General features: G+C 45.3%; 1 protein-coding gene across 1 annotated transcript in view; it reads right to left on the minus strand.

The window, feature by feature from the left end:
• Positions 1–22,517: 22,517 nt before the first annotated feature.
• The window catches only part of LOC112240034 (protocadherin Fat 3-like), a 316,631-nt gene continuing 311,820 nt past the window's right edge, over positions 22,518–27,328 (minus strand). The window contains exons 67-69 of the mRNA XM_042311250.1: positions 26,479–26,517; positions 25,947–26,075; positions 22,518–22,738 (exon numbers count right to left, since the gene is read on the minus strand). Coding sequence (XP_042167184.1) covers positions 22,518–22,738; positions 25,947–26,075; positions 26,479–26,517 — 389 coding nt within the window. The remainder of the gene's footprint in view (positions 22,739–25,946; positions 26,076–26,478; positions 26,518–27,328) is intronic.

The raw sequence follows: 27,328 nt of genomic DNA on the forward strand, positions 1-27,328 counted from the left end.
TTATTTCAACAAAAAGTTAATTTATCTCCTTCTTAATACAATTGAGCCAATCAGTTGTGTTGTAACAAGGTAGGGTTGGTATACAGAAGATAGGGCTATATGATAAAAGACCAAGTCCATAGCCTGGTAGGAGTGTTGGGCCAGTAACTGAAAGGTTGCTGGATTGAATCCCAGAGTTGACAAGGTAAAAATATGTTGTTCTGTCCCTGAGAAACCCACTGTTCCCCGGGCGCCAATGACGTTGATGTCGATTAAGGCACCCCCCCACACCTCTCTGATTCAGTTAAATTTCATTTGAATGCATTCAGTGCTACATCAGATGACCTGGTCTCCACAATCACCTGACCTCAACCCAATTGAGATGGTTTGGGATAAGTTGGACCGCAGAGTGAAGGAAAAGTAGCTAACAAGTGCTCAGCATATGTGGGAAGTCATACGTAGAAAATAGTCAAAATAAAGAAAAACCCTTGAATGAGTAGGTGTGTCCAAACTTGGTGGAATCTGGTACTGACTGGTACTGTATGTGGACACTCATGCAATTTAGTGGATTCGTCTTTCAGCCACACCCGTTGCGGACAGGTGTATAAAAATCGAGCACGTGGCCATGCAATCTCCATAGACAAACATTGGCAGTAAAATGGCCTTACTGAAGAGCTCAGTGACTTTCAACGTGGCACCGTCATAGGATGCCACCTTTCCAACAAGTCAGTTTGTCAAATGTCTGCCCTGCTAGAGCTGCCCCAGTCAACTGTAAGTACTGTTATTGTGAAGTGGAAACATCTAGTAGCAAAAACGTCTCAGCTGCGAAGTGGCAGGTCACACAAGCTCACAGAACGGAACCGCCAAGTGCAATTTAATATATATGTTTTTAACATTTATTTAACTAGGCAAGTCAGATAAGAACAAATTCTTATTCACAATGACAAACCCGGACGATGCTGGGCCAATTGTGCGCCGCCCTATGGGATTCCCAATCACGGCCGGATGTGTTACAGCCTGGATTCGAACCAGGGACTGTAGTGACACCTCTTGCACTGAAAGGCAGTGTCTTAGACCGCTGTGCCACTCGGGACAAATCGTCTGTCCTGGGTTACAACACTCGCTACTGAGCTCCAAACTGGAAGCAACGTCAGCACAAAAAAAAACAAGTCGGGAGCTTTATGAAGTGGGTTTCCGTGGCCGAGCAGCCGCACACAAGGCGAAGATCACCATGCGCAATGCCAAGCGTCGGCTGTAGTGGTGTAAAATCCACATTGGACTCTGGAAACGTGTTGTTTGGAGTGATGAATCACGCTTCACCATCTGGCAGTCCGATGCATACAATGACATTCCAAATGATTCTGTGCTTCCAAATGTTTGGGGAAGGCCCTTTCCTGTTTCAGCATGACAATGCCCCCATGCGCAATGCGAGGTCCATACAGAAATGGTTCGTCGAGATCGGTGACCTCAATCCCATCGAACACCTTCGGGATGAATTGAATTTTTATACACTGCGAGTCAGGCCTAATCGACCGACCTCACAAATGCTCTTATGTTTGAATGGAAGTAAGTCCACGCAGCAATGTTCCAACATCTAGTGGAAAGCCTTCCTAGAAGAGAGGAGGCTGATAGCAGCAATGTTCCAACATCTAGTGGAAAGCCTTCCCAGAAGAGTGGAGGCTGTTATAGCAGCAATGTTCCAACATCTAGTGGAAAGCCTTCCTAGAAGAGAGGAGGCTGTTATAGCAGCAATGTTCCAACATCTAGTGGAAAGCCTTCCCAGAAGAGTGGAGGCTGTTATAGCAGCAAAGGAGGGACCAAGTCCATATTAATGCCCATGATTTTGGAATGAGATGTTCGAAGAGCAATTGTCCACATACTTTTGGTCATGTAGGGTACCTTTCTCCACTTCTCCCCTCCATGCCTCTCAAATCTCTTTCTCCCTCTCTTTCTGTCTCCCCTTCTCTCTCCTTCTCCCTCGCTCTCCTTCTTTATCTCGCTCTCCTTCTCTCTCCATCTCTCTCCTTCTCCATTTCCCTCTCCACCTTTCTCTACCTCTGCTCTCTCCACCTCTTGCCTTCTTTCAATCTCTCTTCTTCTCTCTCCTTTTCTCCACCTCTCCATCTCTCCTTCTCTCTCCTTTTCTCAGTCTCTATCCTTCTCTCCCTCTCTTCTTCTCTCTAATTTTCTCAGTCTCTCTCTCCTTCTCTTCTTCTCTCTCATTTTCTCAGTCTATCCTTCTCTCCATCTCTTCTTCTCTCTCATTTTCTCAGTCTTTATCCTTCTCTTCTTCTCTCTCATTTTCTCAGTCTCTATCCTTCTCTCCATCTCTTCTTCTCTCTCATTTTCTCAGTCTCTATCCTTCTCTCCATCTCTTCTTCTCTCTCCTTTTCTCAGTCTCTATCCTTCTCTCAATCTCTTCTTCTCTCTCATTTTCTCAGTCTCTATCCTTCTCTCCATCTCTTCTTCTCTCTCATTTTCTCAGTCTCTATCCTTCTCTTCTTCTCTCTCATTTTCTCAGTCTCTATCCTTCTCTCCATCTCTTCTTCTCTCTCCTTTTCTCAGTCTCTATCCTTCTCTCAATCTCTTCTCTCTCATTTTCTCAGTCTCTATCCTTCTCTCCATCTCTCCTTCTTTCTCATTTTCTGTCTCTATCCTTCTCTTCTTCTCTCTCCTTTTCCCAGTCTCTATCCTTCTCTCATCTCTTCTCTCTCTCTTTTTCTCAGTCTCTATCCATCTCTTCTTCTCTCTCCTTTTCTCAGTCTCTATCCTTCTCGCCATCTCTTCTTCTCTCTCAATCTCTCTGCTCCATCACTGTTTGTTTTAATTAATTAGTAAAAATGTCGAAAAAAAATCATAATTCCATTGTGTATAGGCCAGTGAAACAAAAGCTTAATTTAATTCATTTTTTAAATTCAGGCTGTAACACAACAAAATGTGACTTCCACTGCTGGCTTTCCTCTGAAGCTAAGCAGGGTCGGTCCTTATGTGGGATGTATAGCCAGCATCCACCCTTCATCCCACTGCTGGCTTTCCTCTGAAGCTAAGCAGGGTCGGTCCTTATGTGGGAGACCAGACGCTGCTGGAAGTGGTGTTGGAGGGTCAGAAGGAAGAACTCTTTCCTATAGTCAAAAAATAATCACCAATACCCAAAGGCAGTGGACATTTCTATGTGTAGGATGGGACGTTAAACAGGTGTCCTGATTATCTGTGGCCACTAAAGACCCCATGACACTTATCGTAAGAGTAGGGGTGTTTACCCCGGTGTCCTGGCTAAAATCCCAGTCATACCATCAAGGCAAGTGAATCATTCCAAGCTTCAAATTGTCTCATTCATCCCCTGTGACTATTCCCCAGGTCGTTGCAGTAAATGAGAATGTGTTCTCAGTCAGTTTACCTGGTAAAATATATAAATCAAATTGTCTCATTCATCCCCTGTGACTATTCCCCAGGTCGTTGCAGTAAATGAGAATGTGTTCTCAGTCAGTTTACCTGGTAAAATATATAAATCAAATTGTCTCATTCATCCCCTGTGACTATTCCCCAGGTCGTTGCATGGTAAATGAGAATGTGTTCTCAGTCAGTTTACCTGGTAAAATATATAAATCAAATTGTCTCATTCATCCCCTGTGACTATTCCCCAGGTCGTTGCAGTAAATGAGAATGTGTTCTCAGTCAGTTTACCTGGTAAAATATATAAATCAAATTGTCTCATTCATCCCCTGTGACTATTCCCCAGGTCGTTGCAGTAAATGAGAATGTGTTCTCAGTCAGTTTACCTGGTAAAATATATAAATCAGAATAACATTGTCACATGTGCAGGTAATAGACATGGTTACAGTGAAACAACAAATGTAATAACATGACTATTACAGTGTAAAAAGCCCTATACAGGATGTACCATAATAACATGGCTCTATACAGGAAGTACCAGGTAATAACATGGCTATATACAGGAAGTACCAGGTAATAGCATGACTATATACAGGAAGTACCAGGTAATAACATGATTATATACAGGAAGTACCAGGTAATAACATGGTTATATACAGGAAGTACCAGGTAATAACATGGTTATATACAGGAAGTACCAGGTAATAACATGGTTATATACAGGAAGTACCAGGTAATAACATGGTTATATACAGGAAGTACCAGGTAATAACATGGCTATATACAGGAAGTACCAGGTAATAACATGGCTATATACAGGAAGTACCAGGTAATAACATGGCTATATACAGGAAGTACCAGGTAATAACATGGCTATATACAGGAAGTACCAGGTAATAACATGGTTATATACAGGAAGTACCAGGTAATAGCATGGTTATATACAGGAAGTACCAGGTAATAACATGGCTATATACAGGGGTACCAGGTAATAGCATGACTATATACAGGGGTACCAGGTAATAACATGGTTATATACAGGAAGTACCAGGTAATAACATGGCTATATACAGGAAGTACCAGGTAATAACATGGCTATATACAGGAAGTACCAGGTAATAACATGGTTATATACAGGAAGTACCAGGTAATAACATGGTTATATACAGGAAGTACCAGGTAATAACATGGCTATATACAGGAAGTACCAGGTAATAACATACAGGGTACCAGGTATATACAGGAAGTACCAGGTAATAACATGGCTATATACAGGAAGTACCAGGTAATAACATGGCTATATACAGGAAGTACCAGGTAATAACATGGCTATATACAGGAAGTACCAGGTAATAACATGGCTATATACAGGAAGTACCAGGTAATAACATGGTTATATACAGGAAGTACCAGGTAATAACATGGTTATATACAGGAAGTACCAGGTAATAACATGGCTATATACAGGGGGTACCAGGTAATAGCATGACTATATACAGGGGTACCAGGTAATAACATGGTTATATACAGGAAGTACCAGGTAATAACATGGTTATATACAGGGAGTATCAGTACCAAGTCAATGTCCAGGGGTACTAGGAAGTTGAGGTTACCTACCCTTACCACCTGGGGGCGGCCCATCAGGATGTCCAGGATCCAGTTGCAGAGGGAGGTGTTCAGTCCCAGATTCCTTAGCTTAGTGATGTGCTTGGAGGGCACTATGGTGTTGAACACTGAGTAATAGTCTAGGAACTGAATTCTCACCTAGATGTTCCTTTTGTCCAGGTCGGCAGGAGCAGTGTGGAGATTACATCGTCTGTGGATCTGTTGGTGCAGTATGTGAATTGAAGTGGGTCTAGGGTTTCTGGGAGAATGGTGTTGATGTGAGCCATGACCAGCCTTTCAAAGCATTTCATGGCTCCAGACGTGAGTGCTACGGGTCGCTAGTCATTTATGCAGGTTACCTTGGTGTTGTTGGTCTGTTTGAAACATGTTGGTATTACAGACTCGGACAGGGAGAGGTTGAAAATACTGCCAGTTGGTCAGTGCATGCTCGGAGTTCACGGAGTGCTGCTGGTAATCCATCTGGCCCTGTTGCCTTGTGAATGTTGACCTGTTTATAGGTCTTACACTTGCCTGCTCTGATTCCTGGTAATCCATCTGGCCCTGTTGCCTTGTGAATGTTGACCTGTTTATAGGTCTTACACTTGCCTGCTCTGATTCCTGGTAATCCATCTGGCCCTGTTGCCTTGTGAATGTTGGCCTGTTTATAGGTCTTACACTTGCCTGCTCTGATTCCTGGTAATCCATCTGGCCCTGTTGCCTTGTGAATGTTGACCTGTTTATAGATCTTACACTTGCCTGCTCTGATTCCTGGTAATCCATCTGGCCCTGTTGCCTTGTGAATGTTGACCTGTTTATAGATCTTACACTTGCCTGCTCTGATTCCTGGTAATCCATCTGGCCCTGTTGCCTTGTGAATGTTGACCTGTTTATAGGTCTTACACTTGCCTGCTCTGATTCCTGGTAATCTTTCTGGCTCTACGGCCTTGTGAATGTTAACCTGTAAACTTCGAAGATAGTCATACCATGGATCATTCAGCTATTTGATTTTGAATTTTAGGACCCTTCAAAAAATATATATATTTAAATGATTTCATAACGTATAGAATTTGACCTTTACTTTTTGTAGAAACACATTGAATAACATCCAGAAATGGCAAAACAAACAGGAGATATAAGAAAGCACAGGAATAGACAGTACAAGCAAACATGAAGCCAATCAGAGGAATCAGCTGGGAGAGAGAAACATGTAGGTGTATACAACAACTGTGTCATTTATTTCTGTCGAGGAAAATGTATAACTTTATCACTGGAGAAACTTGAATCAGAGATGCTAGTCCAACAAGAGACTCAACAAGCAATTCCAATCCTTCTATACTTCACTGTTGAAGATTCAGGCAGAGAATGGAAAACGGCTACAGGAAGCAATCTTATTTTGAGCTAAAGTTGAGTGTCATCTGTGGATGACCGATGAGCGATATAAACAACAAAGTTAAATCACTAGAGAACGCCTTTACTTTGGGCCTGTTCAATGCGAAATGTTAAAAAAACAATAAAACAATAACGTTTTTTTATTTAATTGTTCAAGAACCAGATGATGCGTTTTGTATTGGAAACATGTTGTTGTGATAATGTCAGGCCGTATTACCAAGACTCAGGATATGACCCAGACACAGGAGGCTTGGTTCTCACAATATTTATTATCACAAAGGGTCAGGCACAAGGGCAGATCAACGGCAGGCAGAGGTTCGTAATCCAAGGCAGAGTCAACAAGGTACAGAACGGCAGGCAGGGTCAGGGCAGGCAAAAAGAGAGTAGAAAACAAAGAGAGACGGTAACTCACGGAAAACACGCTGGGACGATTTGACGAGATTTTAATTTTAATAAATTATGTGGAACTCAACATCGCCTTGGTCCGTCTCTACAAACGAACGTAACAGAATATCCCATCGAACCAGGACCAAGCAGCGTGCTCAAAGAGGGAAGGAACGTAGCAGAATATCCCATCGAACCAGGACCAAGCAGCGTGCTCAAAGAGGGAAGGAACGTAGCAGAATATCCCATCGAACCAGGACCAAGCAGTGTGCTCAAAGAGGGAAGGAGCGTAGCAGAATATCCCATCGAACCAGGACCAAGCAGCGTGCTCAGCGTGCTCAAAGCGTGCTCAAAGAGGAAGGAACGTAGCAGAATATCCCATCGAACCAGGACCAAGCAGCGTGCTCAAAGAGGGAAGGAGCGTAGCAGAATATCCCATCGAACCAGGACCAAGCAGCGTGCTCAAAGAGGGAAGGAACGTAGCAGAATATCCCATCGAACCAGGACCAAGCAGCGTGCTCAAAGAGGGAAGGAACGTAGCAGAATATCCCATCGAACCAGGACCAAGCAGCGTGCTCAGAGAGGGAAGGAACGTAGCAGAATATCCCATCGAACCAGGACCAAGCAGCGTGCTCAAAGAGGGAAGGAGCGTGGCAGAATATCCCATCGAACCAGGACCAAGCAGCGTGCTCAAAGAGGGACATGGGAGGAAGATTTTTGGACATGGGAGGAAGTGATGGGGAGATGGGAGATGCGAAACCCTTCTTTGGCGACAGACGGAAGGAGATTATGGAGGACAGCGACGATGACAGGGTCCGCGGCTACAGAAAGCCAAAGGACAACCACAAGTTTTTTTGGGGGGTCACATGGAGCTGGCGGCTGAGCAAAGGGAAGAGCCAGAGACTGTCAGGGAGGAAATGGCAAAGTTGGGAGAGAGAGAAATGAGAGAGATGTTGTACAAGTGTGTTCTACTCAACATCTGACCAGAGGATTCAGTTAGCAGTATGTTGCAACCTGTGCCGGCTCCATGCTTCTGGCCTCAAGTACGTCTCTCCAGTCCGGTGCGTCATGTGTCTCCTCCTTCGCACTCTCCCTGAAGTGTGTGTCCCCAGTCTGGTACGTCCTGTGCCTGCTCCTCTCACTCTCCCTCAAGTGCGCCTTCCCAGTCAGGTACCTCCTGTGCCTGCTCCTCTCACTCTCCCTCAAGTGCGCCTTCCCAGTCAAGTACCTCCTGTGCCTGCTCCCTGCACTCGCCTTGCAGTGCGTGTTACCAGTCTGGCGCGACCTGTGCCGGCTCCACACACTAGGCCTCCAGTAAGCATCCCCTGTCCAGAACTTTAGGCGACGGTCCCCAGTCCAGAGCTTCCGGCAACGATTCCCAGTCCAGAGCTTCCGGAGACGTTTCACAGTCCGGAACCTCCAACAACGGTCCACGGTCCGGAACCTCCTGAGATGGTCCATGGTCCGGAACCTCCTGCTCCATGGCGGGAGCCTTCCCCTGGGCCGATGCCCAGTCTATGCACGGCGTCCAGTCCAGCTCCAAGGCCAGAGTCTTCTTCTGCGTTGGTGCCCAGTCCAGGCACGGCGTCCGGTCCAAATCAAAATCAAATTTTTATTTGTTTATTTATTTGTCACATACACATGGTTAGCAGATGTTAATGCGAGTGTAGCGAAATGCTTGTGCTTCTAGTTCCGACAATGCAGTAATAACGAGCAAGTAATCTAACTAACAATTCCAAAAAAACTACTGTCATACACAGTGTAAGGGGATAAAGAATATGTACATAAGGATATATGAATGAGTGATGGTACAGAGCAGCATAGGCAAGATACAGTAGATGATATCGAGTACAGTATATACATATGAGATAAGTATGTAAACCAAGTGGCATAGTTAAAGTGGCAAGTGATACATGTATTACATAAGGATGCAGTCGATGATATAGAGTACAGTATCTACGTATGCATATGAGATGAATAATGTAGGGTAAGTAACATTATATAAGGTAGCATTGTTTAAAGTGGCTAGTGATATATTTACATCATTTCCCATCAATTCCCATGATTAAAGTGGCTGGAGTAGAGTCAAGTGTCATTGACAGTGTGTTGGCAGTAGCCACTCAATGTTAGTGGTGGCTGTTTAACAGTCTGATGGCCTTGAGATAGAAGCTGTTTTCAGTCTCTCGGTCCCAGCTTTGATGCACCTGTACTGACCTCGCCTTCTGGATGGCAGCGGGGTGAACAGGCAGTGGCTCGGGTGGTTGATGTCCTTGATGATCTTTATGGCCTTCCTGTAGCATCGGGTGGTGTAGGTGTCCTGGAGGGCAGGTAGTTTGCCCCCGGTGATGCGTTGTGCAGACCTCACTACCCTCTGGAGAGCCTTACGGTTGAGGGCGGTGCAGTTGCCATACCAGGCGGTGATACAGCCCGCCAGGATGCTCTCGAGTACAATTTTGGTGACAAGCCGAATTTCTTCAGCCTCCTGAGGTTGAAGAGGCGCTGCTGCGCCTTCCTCACGATGCTGTCTGTGTGAGTGGACCAATTCAGTTTGTCTGTGATGTGTATGCCGAGGAACTTAAAACTTGCTACCCTCTCCACTACTGTTCCATCGATGTGGATGGGGGTGTTCCCTCTGCTGTTTCCTGAAGTCCACAATCATCTCCTTAGTTTTGTTGACGTTGAGTGTGAGGTTATTTTCCTGACACCACACTCCGAGGGCCCTCACCTCCTCCCTGTAGGCCGTCTCGTCGTTGTTGGTAATCAAGCCTACCACTGTTGTGTCGTCCGCAAACTTGATGATTGAGTTGGAGGCGTGCATGGCCACGCAGTCGTGGGTGAACAGGGAGTACAGGAGAGGGCTCAGAACGCACCCTTGTGGGGCCCCAGTGTTGAGGATCAGCGGGGAGGAGATGTTGTTGCCTACCCTCACCACCTGGGGCGGCCCGTCAGGAAGTCCAGTACCCAGTTGCACAGGGCGGGGTCGAGACCCAGGGTCTCGAGCTTGATGACGAGCTTGGAGGGTACTATGGTGTTGAATGCCGAGCTGTAGTCGATGAACAGCATTCTCACATAGGTATTCCTCTTGTCCAGATGGGTTAGGGCAGTGTGCAGTGTGGTTGAGATTGCATCGTCTGTGGACCTATTTGGGCGGTAAGCAAATTGGAGTGGGTCAAGGGTGTCAGGTAGGGTGGAGGTGATATGGTCCTTGACTAGTCTCTCAAAGCACTTCATGATGACGGATGTGAGTGCTACGGGCGGTAGTCGTTTAGCTCAGTTACCTTAGCTTTCTTGGGAACAGGAACAATGGTGGCCCTCTTGAAGCATGTGGGAACAGCAGACTGGTATAGGGATTGATTGAATATGTCCGTAAACACACCGGCCAGCTGGTCTGCGCATGCTCTGAGGGCGCGGCTGGGGATGCCGTCTGGGCCTGCAGCCTTGCGAGGGTTAACACGTTTAAATGTCTTACTCACTTCGGCTGCAGTGAAGGAGAGACCGCATGTTTCCGTTGCAGGCCGTGTCAGTGGCACTGTATTGTCCTCAAAGCGGGCAAAAAGTTATTTAGTCTGCCTGGGAGCAAGACATCCTGGTCCGTGACTGGGCTGGGTTTCTTCCTGTAGTCCGTGATTGACTGTAGACCCTGCCACATACCTCTTGTGTCTGAGCCGTTGAATTGAGATTCTACTTTGTCTCTGTACTGGCGCTTAGCTTGTTTGATAGCCTTGCGGAGGGAATAGCTGCACTGTTTGTATTCAGTCATGTTACCAGACACCTTGCCCTGATTAAAAGCAGTGGTTCGTGCCTTCAGTTTCACACGAATGCTGCCATCAATCCACGGTTTCTGGTTAGGGAATGTTTTAATCGTTGCTATGGGAACGACATCTTCAACGCACGTTCTAATGAACTCGCACACCGTATCAGCGTATTCGTCAATGTTGTTGTCTGACGCAATACGAAACATCTCCCAGTCCACGTGATGGAAGCAGTCTTGGAGTGTGGAGTCAGCTTGGTCGGACCAGCGTTGGACAGACCTCAGCGTGGGAGCTTCTTGTTTTAGTTTCTGTCTGTAGGCAGGGATCAACAAAATGGAGTCGTGGTCAGCTTTTCCGAAAGGGGGCGGGGCAGGGCCTTATATGCGTCGCGGAAGTTAGAGTAACAATGATCCAGGGTCTTTCCACCCCTGGTTGCGCAATCGATATGCTGATAAAATTTAGGGAGTCTTGTTTTCAGATTAGCCTTGTTAAAATCCCCAGCTACAATGAATGCAGCCTCCGGATAAATGGATTCCAGTTTGCAGAGAGTTAAATAAAGTTCGTTCAGAGCCATCGATGTGTCTGCTTGGGGGATATATACGGCTGTGATTATAATCGAAGAGAATTCTCTTGGTAGATAATGCGGTCTACATTTGATTGTGAGGAATTCTAAATCAGGTGAACAGAAGGATTTGAGTTCCTGTATGTTTCTTTCATCACACCATGTCACGTTGGCCATAAGACATACGCCCCCGCCCGTCTTCTTACCAGAAAGATGTTTGTTTCTGTCGGCGCGATGCGTGGAGAAACCCGCTGGCTGCACCGCTTCGGATTGCGTCTCTCCAGTGAGCCATGTTTCCGTGAAGCAAAGAACGTTACAGTCTCTGATGTCCCTCTGGAATGCTACCCTTGCTCGGATTTCATCAACCTTGTTGTCAAGAGACTGGACATTGGCAAGAAGAATGCTAGGGAGTGGTGCACGATGTGCCCGTCTCCGGAATCTGACCAGAAGACCGCTTCGTTTCCCTCTTTTTCTGAGTCGTTTTTTTTTTTTGGTCGCTGCATGTGATCCACTCGGTTACACTGGTTGTAAGGCAGAACACAGGATCCGCGTCGCGAAAAACATATTCTTGGTCGTACTGATGGTGAGTTGACGCTGATCTTATATTCAGTAGTTCTTCTCGGCTGTATGTAAAGAAACCTAAGATGACCTGGGGTACTAGTGTAAGAAATAACACGTAAAAAAACAAAAAACTGCATAGTTTCCTAGGAACGCGAAGCGAGGCGGCCATCTCTGTCGGCGCCGGAAGTACAGCTCCATGGCAGGAGTTTTCTTCTGCACCTAGGTCCAGTCCAGGCACAGTGTTCAGCCCGGGTCCATGGCTGGATCTGCGGGATGAGAGGGTTCTTCGTCCCGTACCAGAGCCGCCCCAGATGTTGGCGGGATGAGCGGGTTCTTCGTCCTGCACCAGAGCCACCACAGATGCTAGCGGATCCGCGAGCTGAGTGGGGGCTACGACCTGAACCAGAGTCGCCACCGATACTAATCACCCTCGCCTACCCTCCCCAGTTGTTTCAGGTTTTGCGGCCGGAATCCGCACCTTTGGGGGGGTACTGTTTTATTGTTTTGTTTTCCTAAGTTTCACTTTTAATAAATTAGGAACTCAACATCCGCTGCGCCGTCTCTACAAACGAACGTGACTCCCCTCTCAAGAAGCTAAATGTAAGCATTCAAGCATCACATAATTATTGGTAAACATACATTTTAAAACAGTACATATTTATGGCACCTTACATCTCATCCATGGTAAATAACCTTTATTTTGGTTGCTAGGTTTTTAGACCTGTTTTATCTTAACACAGCCAATCTGGAACAGAAAATTAAACGTACAAAATTACAAATAAAACACACTTCATTACAGCAAATAGGACAGTCATCACACTGGCACTATGCCCAAAGATAGGGGTCAGCATGACAGACACCCCTCTCTGGGTACCTTGTACACTCAGTGTGGGCTCCACATCTGGGTCTTTATGCTCAGGATTGAGGTCATCAGAGATGTAGGTATGAATAGGTAAGGGAAATCATTCAATTCCCAAACCAGTCGAAACCCAATTAATTACCCAACCAAAAAATGACGTTACTCAGTGATTCACATTGGTTTTGTGACTCAAAATCAAAACCCCTCAATTTAACACACATCATCAACATTGGCAGAATGTACATTTATATCAACATACAATATATTAATCTCATAATTCTAGGATTATGTTCCTCATCAGGAACTCCCTCAAATTATAATTAGAGATATTACGTATTACCTTTAAATCTCACCCAATGTTTCTAGGCTCTCTAGTGAAGGTGATCAGCAGAATGTCAAAAAGTCAGGGTCATTCAACTCTTTCCCTTCATCTCAGATTACATTTGAAAGACATTTCAAACTGAAACATTTTATATACCAGGTTTACATTGAGTTGTTTCAGTCCTTATCATTTTTTTAATATGTTTGTTCAATCAAAAGCAAAAATTGAAAATAAAATCTTCAGAAAAGTCCAAAGTTACAACCTATAAGGTACATCCTCTCTAACCCATGAAAGCCACTCTAAACCAAATAAAATAGATAACACAATAAATACAATAAATAACGTAGGATGAAAACAGACAAAAGGTAATTTAATTTGGGAGCTCATAATGGGGAGGCAGGTAGCCTAGTGGTTAGAGTGGAGGGGCGGCAGGTAGCCTAGTGGTTAGAGTGAAGGGGCGGCAGGTAGCCTAGTGGTTAGAGTGGAGGGGCGGCAGGTAGCCTAGTGGTTAGAGTGGTGGGGCGGCAGGCAGCCTAGTGGTTAGAGTGGAGGGGCGGCAGGTAGCCTAGTGGTTAGAGTGGAGGGGCGGCAGGTAGCCTAGTGGTTAGAGTGGAGGGGCGGCAGGTAGCCTAGTGGTTAGAGTGGTGGGGCGGCAGGTAGCCTAGTGGTTAGAGTGGAGGGGCGGCAGGTAGCCTAGTGGTTAGAGTGGTGGGGCGGCAGGCAGCCTAGTGGTTAGAGTGGAGGGGCGGCAGGTAGCCTAGTGGTTAGAGTGGAGGGGCGGCAGGTAGCCTAGTGGTTAGAGTGGAGGGGCGGCAGGTAGCCTAGTGGTTAGAGTGGTGGGGCGGCAGGCAGCCTAGTGGTTAGAGTGGAGGGGCGGCAGGTAGCCTAGTGGTTAGAGTGGAGGGCGGCAGGTAGCCTAGTGGTTAGAGTGGAGGGGCGGCAGGTAGCCTACTGGTTAGAGTGGGGGATGGCAGGTAGCCTAGTGGTTAGAGTGGGGGGCGGCAGGTAGCCTACTGGTTAGAGTGGAGGGGTGGCAGGTAGCCTAGTGGTTAGAGTGGAGGGGCGGCAGGTAGCCTAGTGGTTAGAGTGGAGGGGCGGCAGGTAGCCTAGTGGTTAGAGTGGAGGGGCGGCAGGTAGCCTAGTGGTTAGAGTGGAGGGGCGGCAGGTAGCCTAGTGGTTAGAGTGGGGGATGGCAGGTAGCCTAGTGGTTAGAGTGGAGGGGCGGCAGGTAGCCTAGTGGTTAGAGTGGAGGGGCGGCAGGTAGCCTAGTGGTTAGAGTGGAGGGGCGGCAGGTAGCCTAGTGGTTAGAGTGGAGGGGCGGCAGGTAGCCTAGTGGTTAGAGTGGGGGATGGCAGGTAGCCTAGTGGTTAGAGTGGGGGGCGGCAGGTAGCCTACTGGTTAGAGTGGAGGGGCGGCAGGTAGCCTAGTGGTTAGAGTGGAGGGGCGGCAGGTAGCCTAGTGGTTAGAGTGGAGGGGCGGCAGGTAGCCTAGTGGTTAGAGTGGAGGGGCGGCAGGTAGCCTAGTGGTTAGAGTGGAGGGGCGGCAGGTAGCCTAGTGGTTAGAGTGGGGGGGATGGCAGGTAGCCTAGTGGTTAGAGTGGAGGGGCGGCAGGTAGCCTAGTGGTTAGAGTGGAGGGCGGCAGGTAGCCTAGTGGTTAGAGTGGAGGGGCGGCAGGTAGCCTAGTGGTTAGAGTGGAGGGGCGGCAGGTAGCCTAGTGGTTAGAGTGGGGGATGGCAGGTAGCCTAGTGGTTAGAGTGGGGGATGGCAGGTAGCCTAGTGGTTAGAGTGGGGGGATGGCAGGTAGCCTAGTGGTTAGAGTGGGGGGATGGCAGGTAGCCTAGTGGTTAGAGTGGAGGGCGGCAGGTAGCCTAGTGGTTAGAGTGGTGGGGCGGCAGGTAGCCTACTGGTTAGAGTGGGGGGATGGCAGGTAGCCTAGTGGTTAGAGTGGAGGGGCGGCAGGTAGCCTAGTGGTTAGAGTGGGGGCGGCAGGTAGCCTAGTGGTTAGAGTGGAGGGGCGGCAGGTAGCCTAGTAGTTAGAGTGGGGGGGTGGCAGGTAGCCTAGTGGTTAGAGCGTTGGGCCAGTAACCGAAATGTTGCTGGATTGAATCCCCGGGTTGACAAGGTAAAAATCTGTCGTTCTGCCCCTGAGCAAGGCAGTTAACCCAGTGGGCTGTCAGTGTAAATAATAATTTGGTCTTAACTGGCTAGTTAAATAACTTTTTAACATTTGGATTAATGGATCCATCAGTCCTGGAAGGAATCCTACTGAAGACATATCAGGTAATACAGTGTTCCATTAAGTGGAATAAACACTTAAACAAACACTTAAACAAACAATCCCAGAGTGTCACGCCCTGACCTTAGAGATCCTTTTTATTCTCTATGTTTGGTTAGGTCAGGGTGTGACTCGGGTGGGAAAGTCTATGTTTTCTATTTCTTTGTGTTTGGCCGAGTGGTATGGTTCCCAATCAGAGGCAGCTGTCTATCGTTGTCTATGATTGGGGATCATAAGTTGCCATTTTCCATTTGGGTTTTGTAGGATCTTGTTTTCTGTTTAGTGTCTGTACCTGACAGAACTGTGCGCTTTCGTTTTCGCGTTGTTGTTTTGTTTAAGTGGTTTTTGAATAAAAGGAATCATGAACACTTACGACGCTGCGCTTTGGTCCACTCCTTTCGACGAGAGCCATTACACAGAGCCCCTTTCTGGTTATCTTATCATTTTAACCTGCTGCATCAATTTAGTCAAAATATAAAACTTATTGTTTAACAAATCTGTTAGAACCTTCAAAAAGTTGGTGCTGGTTTATCAGCTTAATATTTGGTACTAAAGCCTTTACTTGGATCTACCTTCATTTTAAAGGTAGAACATTTTGAACTGCCTCCTACTCTGTCCCAGATGCTAATATATGTTTGAATGATGTCTGTGAGTATAACAGACCTCACATGGCAGGCAAAAACCTGAGAAAAATCCAACCAGGAAGTGGGACATCTGGGGTTTGTAGTTTTTCAAAGCCTGGCCTACCGAGTACACATTGAGATATGGATGAGGTTGCACTTCCTTGGGCTTCCACTAGATGTCAACCGTCTTTTGAAACTTGAATGAGGATTCTACTATAAAGGAGGGGCTCATGAGACCTGTTTGAGTCAGTGGTCTGGCATAGTGCCTCGGTCTCATGATGTGTGCCCCCGACAGAGTTACCTCTCGTTCCAGTGCCTTTCTGAAGACAAAGGAATTCTCCGGTTGGAACATTATTGATGTTTTATGTTAATTTTACGATTGATTCCATACATCGTTTGACATGTTTCTAAAGGACTGTAACGGAACTTTTCGAGTTTTTGTCTGGATGAAATGCTCGCGCCTCATGAAGATGGATTACTGGACTGAACACGCTAACAACAAGTGGCTATTTGGACATAAATGATGGAACTTTATGGAACAAATCAGTCATTTATTGTCGAACTGGGATTCCTGGGAGTGCCTTCTGATGAAGATCATCAAAGGTAAGTGACAATTTATGGTGTTGTTTCTAAATTTGTTGATTCAAATCATTCAAATAAAATCATTACCTTTGAAGAACTTCAGATGTTTTCAATGAGGAGACTCTCAGTTAGATAGCAAATGCTCAGTTTTTCCTGAAAGATTATTTGTTTAGGAGAAATCGCTCCGTTTGGTGTGTCACATTTAGCTACGAAAAAAACAGAGCTTCAAAAATTCTGCCCATTTCCTGGTTGAAGTTTCATCTTGGTTTCGCCTGTAGCATGAGTTCTGTGGCACTCACAGATAATATCTTTGCAGTTTTGGAAACCTTAGAGTGTTTTCTTTCCAAAGCTGCCAATTATATGCATAGTCGAGCATCTTTTCGTGACAAAATATTGCGCTTAAAATGGGCATGTTTTTTATCCATAAATTAAAAGAGCGTCCCTATATCCAAGAAGTTAAGGAGAAGTCTATCTTTAATTCTGTGGATAACACTTGTATCTTTTATCAATGTTTATTATGAGTATTTCTACTTAAATCACCAGATGTTTTGGAATCAAAACATTACTGCACATAAGGCGTCAATGTAAACGGAGATTTTTGGATATAAAATGCACATTATCGAACAAAACATACATGTATTGTGTAACATGATGTCCTATGAGTGTCATCTGATGAAGATCATCAAAGGTTAGTGATTCATTTTATCTATATTTCTGTTTTGTGACTTGTGATCTTTGGCTGGAAAAATGGCTGTGTTTTTTCGACTTGGTGGTGATCTAACATAATCATATGTTGTGCTTTAGCTGTAAAGCATTTTTGAATTCGGACACGATGGGTAGATTAACAAGATGTTTATCTTTCATTTGCTGTATTGGACTTGTTAATGTGTGAAAGTTACATATTTCGAAAAAATATGTTTTGAATTTCGTGCGCTGCCTTTTCAGCTGAATGTTGTCGAGGTGTTCCGCTAGCGGTACCCCTGCGCTAGAAAGGTTAATCAGTCCAAACTTCACTAGTCATAGGTGTCCCGTTTCCAGAACCCCACACCCTGGGCTTTTAGTTAGTCTCACCCGTCTCACTAGTCGTAGTGAGAGAACCCCACACCCTGGGCTTTTAGTTAGTCACTAGTCGTAGTGAGAGAACCCCACATGATGGCAGGTCCATATAGATTCACAGCAGCCCCCCGTTAGGACCCCGTGATTTCTTTATCGATTGTTGTCAAGAAACATTAGTCTCAACCTTACCTCTATTTGTTTTAAATGACGCATCCATTCCTCTGGCCCTCCCAGTCAGACGGGGATCCGATCTGCTCCGTCTAGCTGGCTTCCCCAGCTGCATCTAATGCAACTCCCGTGCACGGTTAACCTGGATTTCCCGGGAAAAATCAGGAACAATCAGCAAAATGAAGATTATCATCCCATCCTCGTCGCCAAAAATGTTGTGGAAATGTTAACCAAGTGAGAGACTTTCTTTTTCCCCCAAAACAATCAAATGTTCCTGTCTTTGACTCGACCTCCCTGCCTTTCCTGTCTCTCCCCAGCTGAACTATCTGTTCAATTAAAACACACAACACAGGCCTGACTTCACCATCATCATCATCATCAACAACAACATGTATGTGTCACATCTATTTAATCATCGATAGTTACTCAACAGACTTATAAATAGTTGGTAAGTCATTACAACAAAGAGACATTAATCAACACGAATAACAGCAAGAGCTAACTAATAGCTAACCAATAACTAATTAGCTAAGTTAAGTTTATACATAAATACACTGAGTAATGCTGTTTTCAAGTCAACTGCTATATTGCCTCATGTTAATGAATCTGTCTGTATTGTAAAGTGTTACCTAACAATTCCTAAGTATTATTCAGTTGCAGAAAAATAGTGAATATACTGTATATTATATATATATACTGTATATTATATATATATATACTGTATATTATATATATATTACTGTACATTATATTATATATATACTGTATATTATATATATATATATATATATATATATATATATATATACTGTATATTATATATATACTGTATATTATATATATATACTGTATATTATATATATACTGTATATTATATATATATACTGTATATTATATATATACTGTATATTATATATATATACTGTATATTATATATATACTTTATATTATATATATATACTGTATATTATATATACTGTATATTATATATATATACTGTATATTATATATATATACTGTATATTATATATATATACTGTATATTATATATATATACTGTATATTATATATATATACTGTATATTATATATACTGTATATTATATATATACTTTATATTATATATATATACTGTATATTATATATATATACTGTATATTATATATACTGTATATTATATATATACTTTATATTATATATATATACTGTATATTATATATATATACTGTATATTATATATATATACTGTATATTATATATACTGTATATTATATATATACTTTATATTATATATATATACTGTATATTATATATATACTGTATATTATATATATACTGTATATTATATATACTGTATATTATATATATACTTTATATTATATATATATATACTGTATATTATATATATATATACTGTATATTTACAATCAAACTCATATTGACAGACAGAAGACAAACATACAGTACATGTAGAATGGCAGGTCTGTAGTAAAATATATAACATATATATATAATAATATATAACATACAACTGCAAATGAACAGAGAATCCACACTTCTTATTGTTGAGACTGTGAAGATACAGGCTGTGACTGCAGCTATTCAATAGCCTGTGTCTGTCTGTCTGTCTCTTTCTCTGTGTGTCTGTCTGTCTCTCTGTCTGTCTCTGTGTGTCTGTCTATCTCTTTGTCTCTGTGTGTCTGTCTCTCTGTCTGTCTCTGTGTGTCTGTCTATCTCTCTGTCTGTCTCTGTGTGTCTGTCTATCTCTTTGTCTCTGTGTGTCTGTCTCTCTGTCTGTCTCTGTGTGTCTGTCTATCTCTCCGTCTCTGTGTGTCTGTCTGTCTCTCTCTCTGTCTGTCTGTCTCTCTCTTCATCTCTGTTTGTCTGTTTATCTCTTCGTCTCTGTGTCTGCCTATCTCTTCGTGTCTGCCTATCTCTTCGTCTCTGTAGCTGTCTGTCTCTCTCTCCGTCTCTGTGTGTCTGTCTGTCTGTATGTCCGTCTGTCTCTCTCTCTCTTCGTCCTCTGTGTGTCTTTCTGTCTCTCTTCGTCCCAGTCTCTGTCTGTCTATCTCTTCGTCTCTGTGTGTCTGTCTGTCTTTCTCTTCGTCTCTGTGTGTCTGTCTGTCTATCTCTTCGTCTCTGTGTGTCTGTCTGTCTATCTCTTCGTCTCTGTGTGTCTGTCTGTCTATCTCTTCGTCTCTGTGTGTCTGTCTGTCTATCTCTTCGTCTCTGTGTGTCTGTCTGTCTATCTCTTCGTCTCTGTGTGTCTGTCTGTCTGTGTGTCTGTCTGTCTGTCTGTCTTTCTCTTCGTCTCTGTGTGTCTCTCATTGTCTCAGTCTCTGTCTGTCTCTTTCTCTCTCTCTCCATCTCTGTGTGTCTGTCTGTCTCTCTCTCTCTCTCTGTGTCTCTCTCTCTCTCTCCGTCCCTGTGTGTCTGTCTCTCTCGCTGTCTCTGTGTCTCTCTCTCTGTGTCTCTGTCTGTCTCTCTCTCCACCTGTCTGTCTCTCTCTCTCTCTCCGTGTGTCTGTCAATCTCTCCATCTGTGTGTCTGTCTCTCTCTCTCTGTCTGTGTGTCTGTCTCTCTCAGTCTGTCTGTCTGTCTCTCTCTCTCTCCGTCTGTGTGTCTGTCTCTCTCTCCATCTGTGTGTCTGTCTCTCTCTCCATCTGCCTGTCTCTCTGTCTGTCTCTCCCTCTCTGTCTGTGTGTCATCTCTCTCCGTCTGTGTGTCTGTCTCTCTCCATCTGTGTGTCTGTCTGTCTCTCTCTCTCTGTCTGTGTGTCTGTCTCTCTCCGTCTGTGTGTCTGTCTCTCTCCGTCTGTGTGTCTGTCTCTCTCTCTCCGTCTGTGTGTGTCTCTCTCTCTCCGTCTGTCTGTGTGTCTCTCTCTCTCCGTCTGTGTGTGTCTCTCTCTCTCCGTCTGTCTGTGTGTCTCTCTCTCTCCGTCTGTGTGTGTCTCTCTCCGTGTGTCTGTCTCTCTCTCTCTCTCTCTCTCTCCGTGTGTCTGTCTCTCTCTCTCTCTCTCTCTCTCCGTGTGTCTGTCTCTCTCTCTCTCTCTCTCTCTCTCCGTGTGTCTGTCTCTCTCTCTCTCTCTCTCTCTCTCCGTGTGTCTGTCTCTCTCTCTCTCTCTCTCTCTCTCTCCGTGTGTCTGTCTCTCTCTCTCTCTCTCTCCGTGTGTCTGTCTGTCTCTCTCTCTCTCTCTCTCTCTCCGTGTGTCTGTCTCTCTCTCTCTCTCTCTCTCTCTCTCTCTCCGTGTGTCTGTCTCTCTCTCTCTCTCTCTCTCTCCGTGTGTCTGTCTCTCTCTCTCTCTCTCTCTCTCTCCGTGTGTCTGTCTCTCTCTCTCTCTCTCTCTCTCTCCGTGTGTCTGTCTCTCTCTCTCTCTCTCTCTCTCTCTCTCTCTCTCCGTGTGTCTGTCTCTTCTCTCTCTCTCTCTCTCTCTCCGTGTGTCTGTCTCTCTCTCTCTCTCTCTCTCTCTCTCTCCGTGTGTCTGTCTCTCTCTCTCTCTCTCTCTCTCTCCGTGTGTCTGTCTCTCTCTCTCTCTCTCTCTCCGTGTGTCTCTCTCTCTCCATCTGTGTGTCTGTCTCTCTCCGTGTGTCTGTCTCTCTCCGTCTGTGTGTCTGTGTATGTAATGTAATCATACTGTACATGAGTTAAAATGGTCCGCTACAGACTCAAAGCATTAATAGTTACATCAACAGAACTACATGTTGTGAAAACAGAACTACATGTTGTGAAAACAGAATGACATGTTGTGAAAACAGAACTACATGTTGTGAAAACAGAATTACATGTTGTGTTGCACTATTGAGGTAATGTGTGGAACGTTTCTATTATCTTACAGTGACTGCATTTAAATAGATTTGATATTATTTAATAAGTTGTTCAATCTAGAGACTCTATTGCAGGAGCTTGTCTTGTGTTGGTCCTGCCTCGCAAAAGAGCCAGCCAGTGGATGGTTCCGGAGGATTCTCTGATCAGTACAGCCCGTCCCAGCCAGTGGATGGTTCCGGAGGATTCTCTGAGGAGTACAGCCCGTCCCAGCCAGTGGATGGTTCTGGAGGAGGAGGTGTTTCAGATGGTCTCTGTGTGCGTGTAGCCCTCCGAGCTCTGAGCGACACCAGATTCAACAGTCTCTCCAGCTCATCTCCTGACTCAGACCTCTCTAGCCTTGAACCGTGACCGCCAACTCCCGACCCCTGGGTCACCTCCAGGGGCGCCCAGGCGTTCTGTCCGTCCCAGGCCCTGAGCGGGGGGTAGCAGCTGGGCTGGGTGGAGGTTGAGCCCTGGAGGAGGAGAGGGGTAACCCTGGTAAGCAGGCCGTGTTGGGGGAAGAGTATCATAGTGGTTCTGGTCAGGTTCTGGAACAGGGTCTGGGGCAGGGATTGTATCTGGGTTGGGTTCACGGTATTCTTCATACACTGGTGAGGAGGTCTCCTCTCGATCAATAGGTTGGTGCTCTTTCTCTCCCTCGCTGGAGTGGACTCTTTTTTCGACCGTGAATACTCTGTCTATCCCGTACCCTGTCCCTGTGTGCCTCTCATACCGCCTCTCGTACTTTCTGTCTGCTGTGTGTGGTCTGGCCACCCCTGTGCCCCCTCCGTCTCTACACTCACTCCTGTTTCCTCTTCTGTCCCCTGAGGGTTCTCTCTGATCTCTTCTATCAGCTGAACCATAGCCTCTGTGAACTCTCCCTCCATATCTTATATCTCTCTCTCCCTCTCTCTCTCCTTCCATCCCTCTCTCTCCCTCCATCCCTCTCCCCATCCTTCTCTCTCGCTCTATCCCTCTCCCTCTCTCTCCCTCCATCCCTCTCTCTCCCTCCATCCCTCGCCCTCTCGCTCTCTCCATCCCTCTCCCTCTCGCCCTCTCCATCCCTCTCCCTCTCTCTCTTTCCATCCCTCTCCCTCTCTCTCTTTCCATCCCTCTTCTTCTCTCCATTCCTCTCCCTCTTGCTCTTTGCGTCCCTCTCCCTCTCTCCATGTCTCTTTCTCTCTCTCTCTCAAACCCCCTCCTCTCAGCTGAGAGTGACCTGAGGCTTCTTCTGTCCCCTGAGTTTCCTCTCTCTCTTTCCATCCTGTACCCCCCCCAGCCCGTAGTCCAGCTGTAATGAGTACACGCTTCCTGCTCTGCTGAACGACGGAAGGTCATCTGTAATGTCACAGTGTGACCCCCATCGATGCCAGGTAGGCGGAGCCGGGGACGGGGACAGCCAATCAGACGACTCCCACTGGTAGGCTGGAGAGGAAGAGGAGGGAGAATGTTAGAAGGTTATTGTACGTGTTGTGTGTTATTGTACATTATAACATATCAGGGTACATGTTGGCTGTATTGGTCAGGGTACATGTTGGCTGTATTGGGGGTCAGGGTACATGTTGGCTGTATTGGGGTCAGAGTACATGTTGGCTGTATTGGGGTCAGGGTACATGTTGGCTGTATTGGGGTCAGGGTACATGTTGGCTGTATTGGGGGTCAGGGTACATGTTGGCTGTATTGGGGGTCAGGGTACATGTTGGCTGTATTGGGGTCAGAGTACATGTTGGCTGTATTGGGGGTCAGGGTACATGTTGGCTGTATTGGGGTCAGGGTACATGTTGGCTGTATTGGGGGTCAGGGTACATGTTGGCTGTATTGGGGTCAGGGTACATGTTGGCTGTATTGGGGGTCAGGGTACATGTTGGCTGTATTGGGGGTCAGGGTACATGTTGGCTGTATTGGGGGTCAGGGTACATGTTGGCTGTATTGGGGGTCAGAGTACATGTTGGCTGTATTGGGGGTCAGGGTACATGTTGGCTGTATTGGGGTCAGGGTACATGTTGGCTGTATTGGGGGTCAGGGTACATGTTGGCTGTATTGGGGTCAGGGTACATGTTGGCTGTATTGGGGTCAGAGTACATGTTGGCTGTATTGGGGTCAGGGTACATGTTGGCTGTATTGGGGTCAGGGTACATGTTGGCTGTATTGGGGGTCAGGGTACATGTTGGCTGTATTGGGGGTCAGGGTACATGTTGGCTGTATTGGGGGTCAGGGTACATGTTGGCTGTATTGGGGGTCAGGGTACATGTTGGCTGTATTGGGGGTCAGGGTACATGTTGGCTGTATTGGGGGTCAGAGTACATGTTGGCTGTATTGGGGGTCAGGGTACATGTTGGCTGTATTGGGGTCAGGGTACATGTTGGCTGTATTGGTCAGGGTACATGTTGGCTGTATTGGGGGTCAGGGTACATGTTGGCTGTATTGGGGGTCAGGGTACATGTTGGCTGTATTGGGGGTCAGGGTACATGTTGGCTGTATTGGTCAGGGTACATGTTGGCTGTATTGGTCAGGGTACATGTTGGCTGTATTGGGGGTCAGGGTACATGTTGGCTGTATTGGTCAGGGTACATGTTGGCTGTATTGGGGTCAGGGTACATGTTGGCTGTATTGGTCAGGGTACATGTTGGCTGTATTGGGGGTCAGGGTACATGTTGGCTGTATTGGTCAGGGTACATGTTGGCTGTATTGGGGGTCAGGGTACATGTTGGCTGTATTGGGGTCAGGGTACATGTTGGCTGTATTGGGGGTCAGGGTACATGTTGGCTGTATTGGGGGTCAGGGTACATGTTGGCTGTATTGGGGGTCAGGGTACATGTTGGTGGAGAGCAGGTACTGTAACATTGCAGCTACAAATCAAAGTGAAAAAAAACCCATTGTCTTTATTTATGTTTTTAAATGCTCTTACAATCCACTACTTAGTACTCTGACGAACTCCACACAAATGTCATCCTGAAATGAACATCGACAGTCTCAACATGAATGTAAATAATTCCAGCTCACGAGAGAGCCTTCAGAAAAAGCCTGACATTTCATCCTCAAAGAGGTAGATAATGTTTTAACTTCCCTGCCAAACAACAAGGAAAGTGGATCAGACGGTGTCACCTACGAGACTTTAACGACCACAAGGCCCCAGTCCTTCCATGTACTCATGCATATCTTTAATGCCTGTCTGATTAACTTCTTGCGTCGAGCAATCCCGTATCCGGGAGCGTAATCATAGCCTCAAGCTCATTACCATAACGCAACGTTAACTATTCATGAAATGAAATAAATATATTGAAACACAAGCTTAGCCTTTTGTTAACAACACTGTCATCTCAGATTTTCAAAATATGCTTTAACCAAAGCTACACAAGCATTTGTGTAAGAGTATTGATAGCTAGCATTAAGCCTAGCATTCAGCAGGCAACATTTTCACAAAAACAAGAAAATCATTCAAATAAAATCATTTACCTTTGAAGAACTTCAGATGTTTTCAATGGGGAGACTCTCAGTTAGATAGCAAAGATTATTTGTGTAGGAGAAATCGCTCCGTTTTGTTCATCACGTTTGGCTAAGAAAACCCCCCGAAAATTCAGTCATTACAACGCCAAACTTTTTTCCAAATTAACTCCATAATATCGACAGAAACATGGCAAACGTTGTTTAGAATCAATCCTCAAGGTGTTTTTCACATATCTATTCGATGATAAATCATTTGTGGCAGTTGGGTTTCTCCTCGGAAGCAAATGGAAAAATACACGCAGCTGGAGATTACGCAATAATTGCGACGGAGGACACCAAGCGAGCACCTGGTAGATGTAGTGTAAAATGGTCAATCTTCCAATGATATGCCTACAAATACGTCACAATGCTGCAGACACCTTGGGGAAACGACAGAAAGTGTAAGCTCATTCCTGGCCCATTCACAGCCATATAAGGAGACATTGGAACACAGCGCCTTCAAAATCTGGGGCACTTCCTGTTTGAAATTTCATCTTGGTTTCGCCTGTAGCATCAGTTCTGTTGCACTCACAGACAATATCTTTGCAGTTTTGGAAACATCAGTGTTTTCTTTCCAAAGCTGTCAATTATATGCATAGTCAAGCATCTTTTCGTGACAAAATATCTTGTTTAAAACGGGAACGTTTTTTTTTATCCAAAAATTAAAAGAGCGCCCCCTATATCCAAGAAGTTAATGGAATGCTACCTGGTCTCATGGAAGGGTGCTCTAAAACACAGAATACACCCAACGATACAATGCTCCAGCTGATCCGTCTACATGGAGAGACATCTCCCTCTTCCCCTCTGTCTAGAAAGTGTTTAAGTGCTCGCCCACCTGCATACTACCATGGCTGGTAGATGCAGGTATTCTCTCTCCCAAACAAAAGGCCTTTATAGACAGACAGGGTACGAACGAGCATGTTTTCTTCCTTAAAACTGGAATGGGATGACATCAAGCATGAATCGTTTCCCACGGTGTTTCTGGACATTGGCGATGCCTTCGGTGCTTTATCACAGATGATCAATGATTTTGAGGAAATACTGTCTCAGGTGGCCCAAGCGAAGATTCAACATCCGTTTGCCAATGTGAAAGTTCTGAGCGATGGGGAAAGTGTGCTATGCCTAATAAACAAACCCACCTCCTCACGTTGTCTTCCTGAGACAACGTGAGGAGGGTTCAGGTGTTCCGGGTGTTGAGTGGATTGGCTTCCAGACTGACTCGCCTGTTGAACATGGTCAACAGTGACGATGTGCCAGAGCCTCCCTCCTTCTGGACCTACGGAGGCAGAAGGTTCCACGGGCCAGAGACACAGAGGACAGTTTCCTGGGCTTCGGGAGGAAGGCCAATGGGAAAATTGGACACTGCGGGCTGCTGCAGGCTTTGGACTAGTCTCTCGTAGCCGTACTTCCAAAATCACCATGTTCAGTTGGAGATCTGGAGAATTTTTTATTAGCCAAAATGATTTGATTCGCTGGCAGCAAGATTGTGGGGGGGATGTTACATTTCAAGACCCCTCGCCCACATGCCTGTTGGCGTTTTGCAGAGTTGTCAACAACAGCAGAAAATGGAAGAAAGCCTGGAGGACATCACACACACGCGGGGACACTTGTCAAACCGAAAGGTGCTTCAACTCACAGTCCATGTGGCATCAGAGCATAAAGTTAGAACAGTCAGTCACCTGGAGTGTTGTAGGTCTGCCCTCCATCCATACCTGGCACTGAGAGACACAGAGAGGGAGAAACAGAGAGAGAGGACAGAGAAGGAGAAACAGAGAGAGACAGACAGAGACAGAGACAGAGACAGAGAGAGAGATAGACATAGAGAAAGCGAGAAAGAAAGAAACAAAGTGAGACAAAGATAGAGAGAGAGAGCGAAAGAGAGAAACAAAGAGAGACATTAACTACCGGTCATTAACTACCAGTTATTAACTACCACTCATGAACTACCTGTCATTAACCAACTGTCATTAACTACCTGTCATTAACTACCTGTCATTAACCAACTGTCATTAACTACCTGTCATTAACCAACTGTCATTAACTACCTGTCATTAACCAACTGTCATTAACCAACTGTCATTAACTACCTGTCATTAACCAACTGTCATTAACCAACTGTCATTAACTACCTGTCATTAACCAACTGTCATTAACTACCTGTCATTAACTACCTGTCATTAACCAACTGTCATTAACTACCTGTCATTAACCAACTGTCATTAACTACCTGTCATTAACCAACTGTCATTAACCAACTGTCATTAACTACCTGTCATTAACCAACTGTCATTAACCAACTGTCATTAACTACCTGTCATTAACCAACTGTCATTAACTACCTGTCATTAACTACCTGTCATTAACCAACTGTCATTAACCAACTGTCATTAACTACCTGTCATTAACTACCGGTTATTAACTACCACTCATGAACTACCTGTCATTAACTACTGGTCATTAACCAACTGTCATTAACTACATGTCATTAACTACCTGTCATTAACTACCGGTTATTAACTTACCACTCAT

The sequence above is a fragment of the Oncorhynchus tshawytscha genome, linkage group LG33, assembly GCF_018296145.1.
Source record: "Oncorhynchus tshawytscha isolate Ot180627B linkage group LG33, Otsh_v2.0, whole genome shotgun sequence".
Taxonomy (NCBI): Eukaryota; Metazoa; Chordata; class Actinopteri; order Salmoniformes; family Salmonidae; genus Oncorhynchus; species Oncorhynchus tshawytscha.